Here is a 13,395-nt window from a genome sequence, read left to right as displayed (position 1 = left end):
GGGCAGGGCCCCGCGCTTTGCTCACAGCCTTCCCTCTGCTCGTGTGCCTTTCCTTCAAGTTGCAGTCTTGCCTATTTTCTTTTTAACCAAAAAGGTATCGTATGTACTGGATGAGGTATTCAGGCAGCACACAAAGCTATACAATCAAAGTGTCTTCTACTCCAGAACCGCGGTGCCTTCCCTAAGGCAGCCATGCTTTCGGACCGTGCTGTGCTCCTCTTGCTGTATTCATTTCACAGTGTGTCTTGGAGAGGATTTCCCGTCTGTACGGTCGGAGTTGCCTCGTTACATGTGCCTAAAGCGACGTGGTATCCCTTTACATGGTTCCACTGAGCCCCTGTCGATGGCGTCTCGGTTGTCCCCACTCCTGGACCCCTGTAGGTCGTGCTGCGTGCTGCCGGCCACCGTGCAGAGGGGTCTCTACAACTCCGCTCCAGTGCCCCCCACTCCTGCCTGCCTTAGTTGGATTCACGCCTGCATTCACAGAACTCCCCATGACCGCCGAGGACAGGGATTGTGCTCCGTGTGGCACCTGCCGTGTTTGCTGACCACCTGTTTCCAGGAGCTTATGGCGCTCTCGTATTCCCCCCTCGCGCTGCCGCCGCGAGTCCTGGTCCCTGGTAGGGGCTCCAGTGGGGGCGGAGCTAGAAGAGCAGGGCCGCCCGCACTGCTGCCTCGGTCCGGCTTTGTGTTTGCGGTGCCCGTTGGCTGCGTCCCGATGGCCTAACGCGTTTCCATGGCAATGGACTCCCACAGCATCATTCTTACTGACCACCTACTGTTTCACCAGAGGGATGGGCCATAATATGCCCAGTTCCATCCTGGTGGCATTTAGCTTTAAAAAATTTGATGGAATTTCTCTTTAAAAAACACCCGAGAGGACAGTTAGATGCTTGGGTGTCCACTGCTGAGAACGAATCAGGACCTACTGTCTCCCTGATGAAAGTAGGGATGGTAGCTACTGTTTATTGAGTGCTTCCTCAAATGAGCTAGGGCATCTCACGGAGCAGAGGGCTTGAGCTCTGTTTTCAGATGATACGGAATCTTCTGAGGCAGGCACTGTTGTCCCTGCGTTATGGAGAGAGAGTAAGTAACTTGGTAAAGGTCCTTCAGACAATGCATTTCAAGAGCTGGGACTCCAACCCAGGTGTCCTTGACTCAGGACCCGAGCTCGTAACCACTAAGCTGTCCTGCCTTGTTAGGGAAGAAAGAAATGGGGGGTGGGGGTGGTAAAGGCAGGTCACCCCTGGGTCTTGGGCCAATGGCCGGCTGCTCCAGAACCGAATGAGGTTGCACCCAGAAAGAAGATGGCCGTCAGTAGGCCTCGCCTCCACCACTGAGGCAGCACAAAGGGTCCCTTTGAAGGGAGAGTCCGTAGCACCCCCCAGCCCCCGCTCTCCAGCCAAGCGTCCAGGGGGCTGGCGGGCATTTCTGGCTCGGCTTTCTGGCCTGAGCTGGGAGGAGTGGTCTGACATTCTTTCCTTGAGCAGCTCACTCTTGGTCAGAATGTGTTGCTTCTAGACTGAGGTGGTGTTGAAACTCCAGTGTGACCTGGGAGCCTACACGCCACCAGGTCTCTTCCTGAACAGCCAATCCTTTGAAAATGTATTGATTTTCCCCCTCCCCTTCCCCGCTCTTGCACTTTGGATGAACCTTGTTTTCAAAGAACAGTAGAAGGTAATTTTCCTGTGCTTGCCAGCTGGCCCGTAATTGAGCAATTCCAATAACACCCACTGTAAAGTCTAATCGAAGTAAACAGGAAAATATGATTTACAATCTGGACGGCAAGTAAATACCAGGGTGCAATTAATTTTTACACAGAGCAGCAGATTCTAAAGCATTTTCCTGCACTGAGCAGTTTGTTTTTAATTATAGATTAGGAGCTGCCCTTTTCTGCTATTATCGTCATTATTTTTCATTTTGTGATGGTGATCTTCAGTTTCCTTGCATCCATGTGATTTTCTTTGAAGGTGTGACCACAGAGAGGTGGGATGGGGAAATAGGATCGGAGAAATTAATGTATAAGGAGCGAGTTCTCAAACCTGAGCTAAGGCCTTGCTCTTTCAGCATTTGCTTGGGGGGTGATGCGGGAGGAGGTGCTGGTGGGCTGTGCGGAATGGCGCCATACGGGGTCCTGTCACTGCTGGCAGCTCTGGGTGGTGTGGGCAGGCCCTGCGAAGGCTGTGACTTGGTTTGGCCCCGTCTGGGGAAGGGGACAAAGCTACAAAGGCCCCCAGTGTTGCAAACGTGTCGTTGTTGAAACGTGGTGCTTCCAGGGGTGGGAAATATGTGCCTTTAAATGGACCCGCCCGATTCTCCCAGTAGCTTCTGTTCATACCTCGGTGGAGGACAGTAGCCGCCTTGCTGCCCGAGGCTGCCTGAGGGCTGGTCCCTTTAGTTTTGACTGTGGGGTTGGTGTGTGTCTGACCCTCAGCCTTGGGCATATACCGAAGCGATCTGTAAAGCCAGCTGGGTATAAGATGCCACATGACTCGAGTACACTCTGGGGACAGCAGACTGTGACCAACCCAGACCCTGAGATAGGTCTTAAAGGTGCCACGCGGCTGAATGGAGACCCATTGCTGTACCCACTAGTGTGTTGGCTTTAGGGGTGCCGCAAGGCCGGCACGGGGGCCTCTGAGAAGGGGATCCTGGCCTTTGCAGCCATGATGCATCACCTTCAGCGGGGAGGCAGTTCTGTTTCTGAGCAGGGCCCCAGCAGGAGGGTGCGCGGGCAGTTCTCTCAGAGCCCCAGTCTTCCCAAGTCCTGATCTTGCCTTTCTGTTGTCTTTCCAGGGAGTTGAGCGCACTTGGCCATTTCCTGGAGGAGCCCTTCCCCAAGCGTGAGCAGCCGATTGGGAATTGTTCCTGCTGATGCCAGTCACCTGGGAGGTGCCCAAGAGGTCACCTCTGCCCAAGTCTGCCCAACCGAAGATGGCTCGTGCCCACCCTGGGATGGAGCCCAGCGCCTGAGGTCCTTACCATGGTGATGATCCTAAGTAAAAGCCTCGACAACCAGGGAGCTGACTCCAGAGCATGCAGGACCTTCAACCCTGAGCTGGTAAGGACCTATTGGGCCTCATTTCTCTGATGACCTTTTTTGAGGCCTGATGTCCAGGTGGGGCTGTGGACTGAACATGCAGGCTTAGCAGACTGAGTCCAAAGTGCCCAGGGCAGAGCTCTGGGAGATGTTGCACCCTGGGGCAGTGGGTGAAGTAACCCAGAGCCTGGCTAAGTGCTTGCAAGAAGTAGCTGGAAGGAAGGCCAGCAGCCTGGTAAATAATACCAATCGGGGTTCTGCCACCCCTGCCAGGCTGAGACTGGCATTCCTCCTGGTCTCCACCCGGTAAGGGGAGGTGGTTTCCCGAAGGGAGGTGGTGCCCGAGTGGGGCCCAAGGTCAGGCCTCACTTCCAAAGGGCAGTGCAGAGGGAGAGCTGCTGCCTCAAGAATGTCAAGGGTGGGAGACGTGGAGAAAGAAGGTGTGGTCTGGCGGCCAAGGTGGTGGGCCGTGGTGACAGCTGCCCTCCCCGCCTTCTCCCCAAAGTTGTCCTGTGACCAAGTGGCCTGATGGGCTGGGCCGGAGAGGCAGACAGCTCGGCCTTCTCCGACTGAGAACAGGGGAGTCTCTTAACCTCCTTCCAGCCCTAATTCCTCAGAAGTGAGTGGGGCTGCTCCCCTGCAGAGAGGGCGGGAGGAGGTCCCACTCTGACAAAAATAAACCTGAGGAGGAGTTTTGCAGATTGCTAAGTCCACAGGACTCTGCCACGTTGCCCAGCACCCCTCCTGGTGCCCTTTGCAGCCCCTCTTGAGCGCCCACCCTAGCACCCTTGTGGGCTCCCTCCCCAAGCTCACACCGACCATCAGGCCGAGAGCAGACAGGCCCGGCTGGGTCTCCAACCCTTGTAGGAGTGTGGGACAGCCATCGAGACCGGAGGCCTTTAGGTACCACCATCCGTGTGCCGGGCCCTGGGCTGGCAGAATTCCACGAGCAAAGATGGGTCAGGTCTCTGCCCATCACGGCTCTCTTTCCAGTTTGCACTGAATGTATGTCTGTAAATAGATTCCCTCTCGCCAGCCCACAGTTGCTGCTCAGGTCCCGCCTGCTGTCCTCTCGTATCTGGGAATGTGTTGTAACTGGTCTCCTGCTTCTGGCTCCTTAGCTGTTCTGTGCCAGCCACCAGAGGGACTACAAGGCGGATGCGTCTCTCCTCAGCTCTGGCCTTCTGCTGGCTTCCCATCTCCGGCCGAGCAGATGTCAGAGCCCTTACCAGGAGGCCCAGGGTCCATGTACTCTGGCTCTCTGTGACCATGCTGCTCTGTCTCTGCTTTCCCCCGCCCCCTTCACTCTGCTCAAGCCACATTGACCTCCTCACTCAGCATGTCAAGCACGAGCCTGCCTCAGGGCCTTTGCACTTCTGCAGCCTGGAACACTCTCCCTTGGCAGGACTCCCTCCCTCCCTCTCTTTCTTCTTTGTTCACTCGGCCTAAAATTGAACTCTGCCACAACCACCCTCTCCCCAACACTTTCTGCCCTTCCCCCCCCTTCCCTCCTAGCGCCTGTCACTTTCTGACATTTCGATCTTGTTTGTTGAATGACTGCCCTGAAATGTGAGCTTCATGAAGGCAAGGAATTTTGTTTCTTTTGCTTGTTGCTGAGTGCGCAGTGCCTGAAACCAGGGCCTGGGACATGGTAGGTGCTCAGGGACGTTCGTAGAGTGAATGGACGCGGGTTCCTGCAGCCCAGCTGCCGCCCAGCTCCTCACTTTTAGTTCCTCTGTCGCTGCTGCTCAGGTTCACAGCTGGGGGTGCAGGTATGAGCCGCTCTGCTTTCTGCTGTGTGGGCGGGGGCGCGGGGCGGGGGTGTCTTCCTACTGAAATCTGAAGACTACACCCAGAGTAGCTCTGACCAGAAAGGAACGACCTCTGGGGTGAGGGCCGTCTGGAGGTCCCAGGGGAGGGTCCCTGCCCGCTTCCAGCTGTGCTGTTGGCCTCAGCAGCTGCCGTGGAATTGGTCCCATCGCGCGGGGCCGGCCTGGCTGGGGCTAGCCGTGGAGCTGGCCCCGGGGCACGTGAGCCCCAGTTCAGCTGAGCTGCTCTTCGAGGAGACATGGCCTGAGTGCCTGCCAGCAAAAGCGTGGCCTCCTGGCCCTAGCGGGGGAAGGGAAACTCATCTTCTCAGAAAAGTCGAGGGAGGCCGGCTTCCAGTCCAGGCATGCACAGGGAACAGCCGAGAAAGACCCCAGATCATTTGAGTCTAGCGCTGACGTCCATGAGACGGAAGGGAGGGTAAATGTGCTCTCCCCTGCCGGCAAGGTTGGGAGGAAGCGGACAGGGGCTTTGCTTCAGCTTCCTAAACTGGCAACGCCATCCTCGTGTAAATACCATCAAGATAACAACAGGAACATGGAAAAGCATTTCTCTTTTGTTTTCTAATCAGGCTAAGAAGATAACAGAAAGGGGGGGCGGTGGGCTTCAGATTAAAAAAGAAAACATGAATCACAGGCCACTTTGGAATTAGGGAAGCAGTGAGAGAGAAAGTCGCAAACTGTGGGAGAAGTCACCTGGGGGCCACCCAGTCACCTTGGAGGTACTGAGCAAGGAACCTGTAGCCCCTCCCTCCTTGCCCTCCGAGGTCTCTTGTTCTTTTTCTAAAAATGAAATGCTGGTGACAAGTGACCGGCCTTGTTCCCAAGAGAGATGTAGGAAAACAGAAAAAAGGACTGACAAGTGCTCAGCGTCTTGCCTTTCCCTGCGCCTGGCCCTGGGGAGAGAGGGCTGAGGGCCCCGCCTGGCCCCAGCACTGGCGTAGCTTGCACAATGCACAGCAGTGAAGATTGTGCTCAGTTCCCCTTCCCCCCCGCCCTGCGCGCTCTGCTGGTTGCTTTCCTCTGCGGAGTGGGCTCTTCCTCCTGGTGTTCTAACATTAGCTGCTGCCGCTGGAAGGCAGCCCAGACGGTTGACCCTGGGAGCAGTGTCCCCCAGCCCCCTTCCCGCACGCCCACGCTCAGGCCATGGCCCGTTCTCCCAGGCCAGAGTGACCATCTTCCCCGGCCAGGCCTGCCTCCTCTCCCTGGCCAGTGTCTCAGCCTCTCTCTCAAGTCTGGAGACTGTTCCAGAGGAGAGGATGGAGCGCGGCTGTAGGCTGCCTCGCCTTCCCCAACCTCAAGGTATTTCCCACAACAGCTGACACTGGTTTGGGGAGCAGGTCCTTCCCTTTGTTCTTGTCAGATTAGGATGCCCAGGCTGTGATTTGCCCAGTTGGAAGAGTCCGTGGCCATGCCAGGCCTCGCACCCAGCTCCCTGGGTGCTGAGGGTCTTCGTACTTGAGACCACTCAGAGTTGGCATTGGGCTCAACAGCCCCAGCCAGGATGGCTGGCAGGCCCAGGCTGGCCTGAAGTTAGAACCCAGAGGTGCACAGATGGCCTGAGGCAGTCTGATGCCTTTTCCCTGAGCAAACAAAGCCACTAGCTGTGCCTTGGCTAACCCTGAAGCCCCTGAAGACCGGGCCGCCGCTCCATCTCCGTCTGCTCTCTGAGATCCTCTACACAAGGGCACTCGTCCCTTCTGGGCTTCTCTTTTTCTTGTTAGGCATGGCTCTGTCTTCTGCTTTCCATGGCCGTGGTCTCACTGTGTTCCTTTTTGGAGGCTGGGGTACTCTGCTTGTTCCGCTCAAGTGCATGAGTGTGAGCCTGCCCGCGTTGCGTTGTGGTTCCCCATAACAGTGTTATGGGGAAAAAGTGACGTGATGGGTTTAGTCAGTAATCTGCAGAGCAAAGCTATGGAGAAGCATGATTATGGCCAGAGATGAGCTCTGCCATTTTCTGTCGGACCTAGTTCCTCATTAAGTAAAGACCTGAATTGTGTCTTTATTTGAGTCAGGCCTTCTTTCTTTAGTCAGACAGATGGCCCCTGAAGCCCCAGTTTGATTTCCAGCTTTTGCCTTCCCTGTGGAGGATCTGATTCTAAAACCTTCCCTTGTGATCTGAGGAATCTCACAGAGACCAGGCCCTGTGCTGGGGGAGGCTTGAGAATAGAAGCATCACGGTGGGAGAAATATAAGGGGAGCTGTGCTCCTTGTCCTCTTTTCTGTAAACACCAGCCAAGACCTGGGGCCTGGCTGCAGTGTGCACGGTGAGTGTCGTATGAACCCGAGGCTAGGAGTCCCTACGGCCTGTTGGGCCTTGCCGCAAGGTTGGGCCAGCCTTCTTGCAGTGGTGCAGAGGATTTGAAGGTTGGGAAGGCTGGCTGCAGAATGGTACAGACCAGCAGGAATTTTATCATAGTCTAAGCATACCGGAGATAAACTGGCTCTGGCCCACCTGGAGCCCTGAGGGTCCCTTGGTGTTGGGCTCAGAGAAGCCTGACAGTGAGTTGGGCTCAGAGAAGCCTGACAGTGAGTTGGGCTCAGAGAAGCCTGACAGTGAGTTGGGCTCAGAGAAACCTGACAGTGGTCAGCGTATGTCTGGGCCTGACATCCTGGGAGTTGGCGGGAGAGCTGGTGAGTGAGGCCCCAGAAAGGGCAGGGACAGGGCAGCTCGGAGGGTTTTGGAAGCAGGTGCTCGTGGCAGGCTCCAGGCCTCTCGCTGGGTAAAGCAGCCCCAGCACTTCCTCAGTCCAGGACTCAGAGCCCCGGAGCAAAGAGGGCCTGGCTGGCCACGCCGGTGTCCTGTCTCTTGTCAGAGATGGAGGCATAAGCCCGCCAAGACACTGCAGTGATGGAGGGAGGAGGCCCAGTGCAAGAGTCGGGTGCTGATAGCAGAAGGTCATGCACTTTCACATGCTCAGTGAGAGAGCGGGAATGGGGCTCACTGAGAACGGGACGTGGAGAAGGTGTTCCTTCAAGTTGTGAGATCTGAGTGCAAGTGATCGCTCCCTCTTACTCCCTGGGGTGCAGAGGGGCCCCCAACTGTCCAGCTGGCGCTCTCTCCCCTTCTCCACCACGTTTCGACTTGGCATGAGCCCAACGATTTGGGGAGGTGGCAGGTTCTGCCCAGTGAAAGTCTGTTTGCATTGGCCCAGCATTTGCTTGGTGAGCGGCAGCAGGAGGAAGACAGGCTTGGCGGACAGGTGGCCATAGCTGTTGGTCACCAGATAGTCACGTGGCACCTGTTCTGCACTGGGACAACATGGCAGCCTTAGGCAGCCTAATTCCCAGGGGCAGAGAATAAGCACAGGAGCAAAGGCATGACGCAGGCAGCGTGGAGCACTCAGAGGAAGGCACAGGTGGGGAGGGTGCCCTTTGGCTCAGATGGTCAGGGAAGGTGGCCGGAACGAGGTGGGAGCCTGTGAGGAGCCTGTCCTGGAGAGACCTGAGGTGGCCTGGGCTTGGCTCCCGCGGGCCTGGTGGCTGTGGGGAGAGAGGTGGCCGGGTTTTCCTCTGGTTGCTGTGGGAAGTCACTGGAGGTTCGTAAGCAGAAGAGCAATGTCGGCTGGCCTCTGTGGGTTCTGGGTGGAGAATGGAGGGTGGGCCCAGGGCTCAGGCCGGGGACCAGTTAGGAGGCTGGTTCGGTCTTTCTGTGGAGGGTGGTGGTGGCTCAGAGCAGGGCCTTGGAGGCGGTGAGAAGCACTCCCAAGAGTGTGTCCTCCAGGCTGGGGAACGAACGGTCTGCAGCCAGCAGGGATAAATCCTTGCTGAGCGAACGAATGCGTGAGCAAGGGTCCAGGAGCCCCTGTGGCCCGGCCCAGTGCTTCCCTCTGTAGGCACAGACCCCAGCCTCTCTGGCACCCACACAGGTGTCAACAGTCCCTGCGTGGGCCCAGATCTAGAGGGCCCCGCCGTGCCCCTCTGTCGGGAACACGCCGGCTTTGTGGAAGGACAAGTCAGCGGGCTGGCTCCCTAGCTCGCATCCTGTTGTCTGTAAACCCCACGCCCTCCTCGGTGGGTCTGCGTGCAGCAGACAGGCGGCTCCAGGCTTCTTGCTGTCTTCTGCTTTCCTTGGCCCGATCCTGGTTTGGGTTTTTGTGGGCCGCCTGCCTTCGCTCGCTTTGCCACCTGCCCCCTCCACCCAAGCGTGGGGTGGAGGCTTTGGTTCTCCGGTGGGTGTTTGCTTTGCGCCAGGCTGCTCCTACAGTGTGAGAGTTGTCTCCCTCGGCAGGCAAGGCCCCTGGCCTAGGCCAAGCCCAACTTCTGTCTCTGAACCCTCCCCCTGGGAGCAGAGACTGCCTGGCGTGCCTGGGCTGCGTGCTTGGTTGTTTGGGGCCTCATGGCGCGGAGGCAGGGCTCTTGAGCCTTTGTCACCCACTCTCCATTAGGTGGCTTTGGTGTGGGCTTTCTTTGTGCATCCTGCTGTGTTAACCAAGTCGTTTGGGAGGGAGGCAGATGCAGCCATCTTTAACTTTTTCCAGATACTTCCCTGATGACTGTAGATGGGATGGTTAAAGTCCCTGTGGAATCCAAGAGGGCAACCTATCCTGAAAATATAATGAGTGTTTTAAACTGAGGAGGGGGTACCGGAGAAGGCCTGCCTCAGCCCCTTTGCTCCTTGCAGGCTTCTTCTGGTCCTTGAGCACCAGCTCCAATGCTTCCCCCAGGAAGCCAGCCCTGACCTCCCGCACCCCAGCACCCTTGGCCTGGCCCTCTCCTCTCTGGTCCCACACTCTCTGTAGTGTAATGGTTTGTCTATGTGACTGTGTCCTCCATGAAATGTGAGCTTCCTGAGGGCCAAGGCAGGCATCCTTTACCTCTGTGTCCCGGGCTGGGCAGGATGTACCCTTAATAACCTGACTGGATGAACACAGAGCTGACTGAGGGCAAAGGTCTCTGAACTGGGGAGCTGGGGCCAGGCAGTCGCCACCCTTTTATCTGGGAGGGCCAGGTGTTCCTAGTCAGCTCCACCCTCCTGCTTCTGGGCCTGAGAGCCCCGGGGCCTGGTTCCCGCCCACTTCTCAGACTGGATGCCTGTTGTCCCTGTTATTTGGGGCTCCTCTCAGAAGTTGGCATTCTCTTGGACAGTCTGACTCCTCTGGGACCGAAGGCTTCTTTCCCCATCACGTGCTCAACCCCTAGTGCAGCCTTCATGTGAATAATTACCAGTACTTAGGATTGGGTGAAGGAAGGAAGGAAGGAATGAGTCTTAGGAATACTTGAGGCAGACCTTTCTTCCTGGGGCCCCCGTGGGCACCGTTCCCTCCTCACCAGAGGTCAGAACAGGTCTCCTGACCCGTGCCTCAACTAGCACAGGGCAGCCCGGAATGTTCTGCACTCAGGTCACTGTGTAGCCGTGGAGCAGTGCCTGGTCTTGGGGCCCTTGTAGGCCCCACTGGCCTGTTTCTCTCCCAGTGGCCATAGCATTTTGTGAGGCTGGGTGTGGGGTTTGAGGGGAGGCGTGGAATGCTTATGGTGGGAAGGGAAGCCATTGAAATACAGTGCCAAGGAGTTCAAAAGCCATCGCTCTCTGCTGCAACCAAACATAACCTTTGAGTTTCTGTTTCAGTTCAGAGAGGGTGCCTGGGGGCCTCCGTGTAGTGGCGAAGCAGCTTGCACAGCGCAGGGTCCCCCGCTCGAGCTGTACCTGGTGCTTCTGTGTAGAGGACGACGAGCTGTTCTCCTGGGGTCTCGGGGGAGGGAAGGAGCTGAGGGTGGCAGAAGGGCCTCTGCTCCTCCCTGGGGGCTCTTCCTGTCATCCAGAGGCCTCCTCTTCTCCCAGCCTGCGCTGTGGGGCGGCCTCTCTGCAGCCCAGCGCAGTGAACCGTGTGCATCACACTCCCTCCTGCGCCCTCCTCCCCGGCACTCACATGGAAAAATCCCCAAGTGTCAGAAGTCGTGGGGCTTTCTTGTGTGTTTTTTGAAGCCATTAACTTGATGGACTCCATAACTCAATGGAGACTTTGGACAGGGAGTCCACGTCTAATTATGGGCAGATGTTGCCTCTTAGAATGCTTTTTTCTCCTTTCCCTAATCTGACGTTGGCAAAAGGCAGTTACCCCTTTAATTGTGACTTTAGCGAGGGATCAGTGCAGGGTCATGTGCAAACGTGCTTCTTATGACTTGAAGAGTGAATAGCTTTTCTGGTTGTTTTCAGCACACGCCAAAGAAGATGAGTCAAGGACCGACACTTTTCTCTTGTGGAATTATGGGTGAGTAACCAAGGTGGCTGTGAAGAGGCCTTCTCTAGTCCTTCCACCAGGGCCTGAGTCCTCCAGGTGAGATGCTGGAAGCCCTTTCTGGACCCAGGCACAAAGAGCAGCAGTGGGGTCTCGTCTCTGTGCTCGAACCGTCTCAGGCCCAGCCGTGCTGGAGTGGCACCCGGGCTGGGGGGCTGAGTGAGCGGGTGGCCGCTGGGGTGTGGTTTACAGATGTCATCTCCAACCAGTATGTTGAGAGTTTCGGTCTGGTTATGAAGGTAATCATGTTCCCTTTGAGATATTCAGAAGACGCACCATAGTGTAAAGTATAAAATAAAAATCTCTCCTAGCCCCAGTACCCAGGGAGAACTGGTTAACATTTTGGTGTATTTTTATGTTCTTTGAGGTTTTGACATAGCCAAGTCTACGATGAACAAATGATTATAAAAAATTGTATACAAAAAACTTTTTTTCTCTGGTTGCACTTAGTAGTCCTTACTGCTGTCCTTTCCCCAGGGCTTAGCGCTGGCCCAGCCTGTGGTTTAGTGAGTCTATAGTACCTCATTGTGCGTCAGCGTGTATTTAACGATTTAACTGTCTCTTGTTTGTGGGGTGGAATGGCTGTTCTGTTTGCCGTTGTGATGAACGGTGACTACGTGTCTAAGTCTTTGTCTTTTGTCTGCCTTCTGGATTATTCCTTAGGAGTTCCCAGGAGTGGCTTAGAGAGGCCAGGCGGCAGGGACATTTTTAAGGTTCTTGCTTCGTATTGTTGACATGTTTTCCAGAAGGCTTGTCTTGGTCTCTTGTGCCCACGCAAGTGTGAATGACTCTTTTTTATAAGGGGGCGGAGGAGATGACTGTATTGATTATATTGATTTTTCTGTGCTCTAGATGATCAGGCACAATCTCTCCTTTCGCCGTCTCCGCATGACTCCTGCCCCCTGTGGGGACACCCTGCCGGATGAGTTTCTGTAATGTTTGCGTTGAGGCAGCAACCAAGCTCCCATGGTGGGTGACCATTGCAGGCCTTCGGATTCCAGGCCTGGCTTCACAGGACTGTGTCAGGTCTTCTTTCCTTTTCTCTCAGCCTTTGACTCTGTGCACAGTGTTTTCTTTGTCTTCTTTAGACTCTGTCCTGTAGACGGGGTGATGAGGGTGGAGGGGGGTGTGGATATGTTGCCGTGAGCGCCAGGCTCCTTCCTTGCAGGGTCTCTGGGACTCTGCAGCGACTCTGGTGTGGGGCCAGTGGGGACGCCCCATTCACATATGAGGAAACCAAGGCCTCGTGAGGCGACTCCCCACCGAGCTCCCTTGGCAGAGCTGGGGGAGAAGGAAGATTGTTTTCTTCTCAGTCACAAGCCGCAGCTCAGTGGGAGAGCCCCAGGTGGTCCTCTTGATGCTGCCACCCAGAGGAAATGGGGACAGGGAGATCACCTGGCCTTGGTTTACCCTTGTGACACACTTCTGAAACCTGTCCCCCCATGGGGCTTGATTGAGCACCTCGGTGGTGGTTATCGGCTTTCAACAAACCCTCAGCGACTTAGCCACGTGGCTCAGAAGCTTGCCTCATTGCCTGCTTCATGGGCTTGACTCAGCTGTGCTGTGGGGAAACTGCCTGCCGTTGTCCTGCCCGGAAGGAGAGGGAGGCCCCTGGGCACGCTCAGCTCCTCAGCCCAGCCTGGACGTGAGCTTTCAGCCGGGCCAGCCTGGTAAACTGGTGGTGGAGGTGTTGGTCTTTATTTCAAGGCCGTCCGTGCCTGACGTAGGCTGGCTCCAGGCCACTGCCAGGCAGCGGAGGAATGGCCGGGTGGGGGTCCGCCGGGTCCTCTCGTCCTTCTCCTCAGCTGCCTGTTGGCCAGCCCCTCCTTGATTTGGGGAGACCCTGGCCCATCTGAAGTGTGCATTACCAAGGCTTTTCCTTCACCACGGTTCATTTCGGTGGTTTGTTCCAGTAGGTGTTTATTGAGGGTCTACTCTGTGTCAGGCACTTGGCCCAGAGAGAGAGTAAATCAGCCCCTGCCCTCAAGGGGGCGTCTGTCTAGGGAGCGGAGAGATGGAGAAACAGTGAATTCCCTGTGGATTCGGGTCCTCAGAGCCGAGGGCAGACCAACCCATCTCCCTGAGCCCCAGTCCCCTCATCTTGCAGATTGCAGTTCTTAGCACTATTTAAAGAGACAGCAGCACGCAGAAGGCACCAGCTCAGCCCCTCCCACCCTCAGCCCCTTCCCGGGCACTTGCCGAGGTGGGATGTCAGCCGGCAGAGGCCTTCCTGAGCCTGTGTGCTGGTGGAAGCTCAGGTGACCGCTCCCACCCACTTTATTTTATTTAT

The 13,395-nt window shown here is 56.3% G+C and overlaps 1 protein-coding gene across 3 annotated transcripts in view; it reads left to right on the top strand.

The window, feature by feature from the left end:
- FAM53B (family with sequence similarity 53 member B) overlaps positions 1 to 13,395 on the top strand; it is a 117,926-nt gene that overhangs the window by 43,150 nt on the left and 61,381 nt on the right. For 2 of the 3 annotated variants that reach the window (XM_032423484.1, XM_032423485.1), the window contains exons 2-3: positions 2,797 to 3,061; positions 11,024 to 11,078. In XM_032423484.1, coding sequence (XP_032279375.1) covers positions 2,984 to 3,061; positions 11,024 to 11,078 — 133 coding nt within the window. In that variant the 5' untranslated portion in view covers positions 2,797 to 2,983. Of the gene's footprint in view, positions 1 to 832; positions 1,087 to 2,796; positions 3,062 to 11,023; positions 11,079 to 13,395 lie in introns of those variants that run through there. The other variant, XM_032423486.1, reaches the window with a different exon arrangement.

Source organism: Phoca vitulina, unplaced genomic scaffold (genome assembly GCF_004348235.1).
Source record: "Phoca vitulina isolate PV1807 unplaced genomic scaffold, GSC_HSeal_1.0 scaffold28, whole genome shotgun sequence".
Classification (NCBI taxonomy): domain Eukaryota; kingdom Metazoa; phylum Chordata; class Mammalia; order Carnivora; family Phocidae; genus Phoca; species Phoca vitulina.
This window is presented reverse-complemented; position numbering and strand designations above follow the sequence as displayed.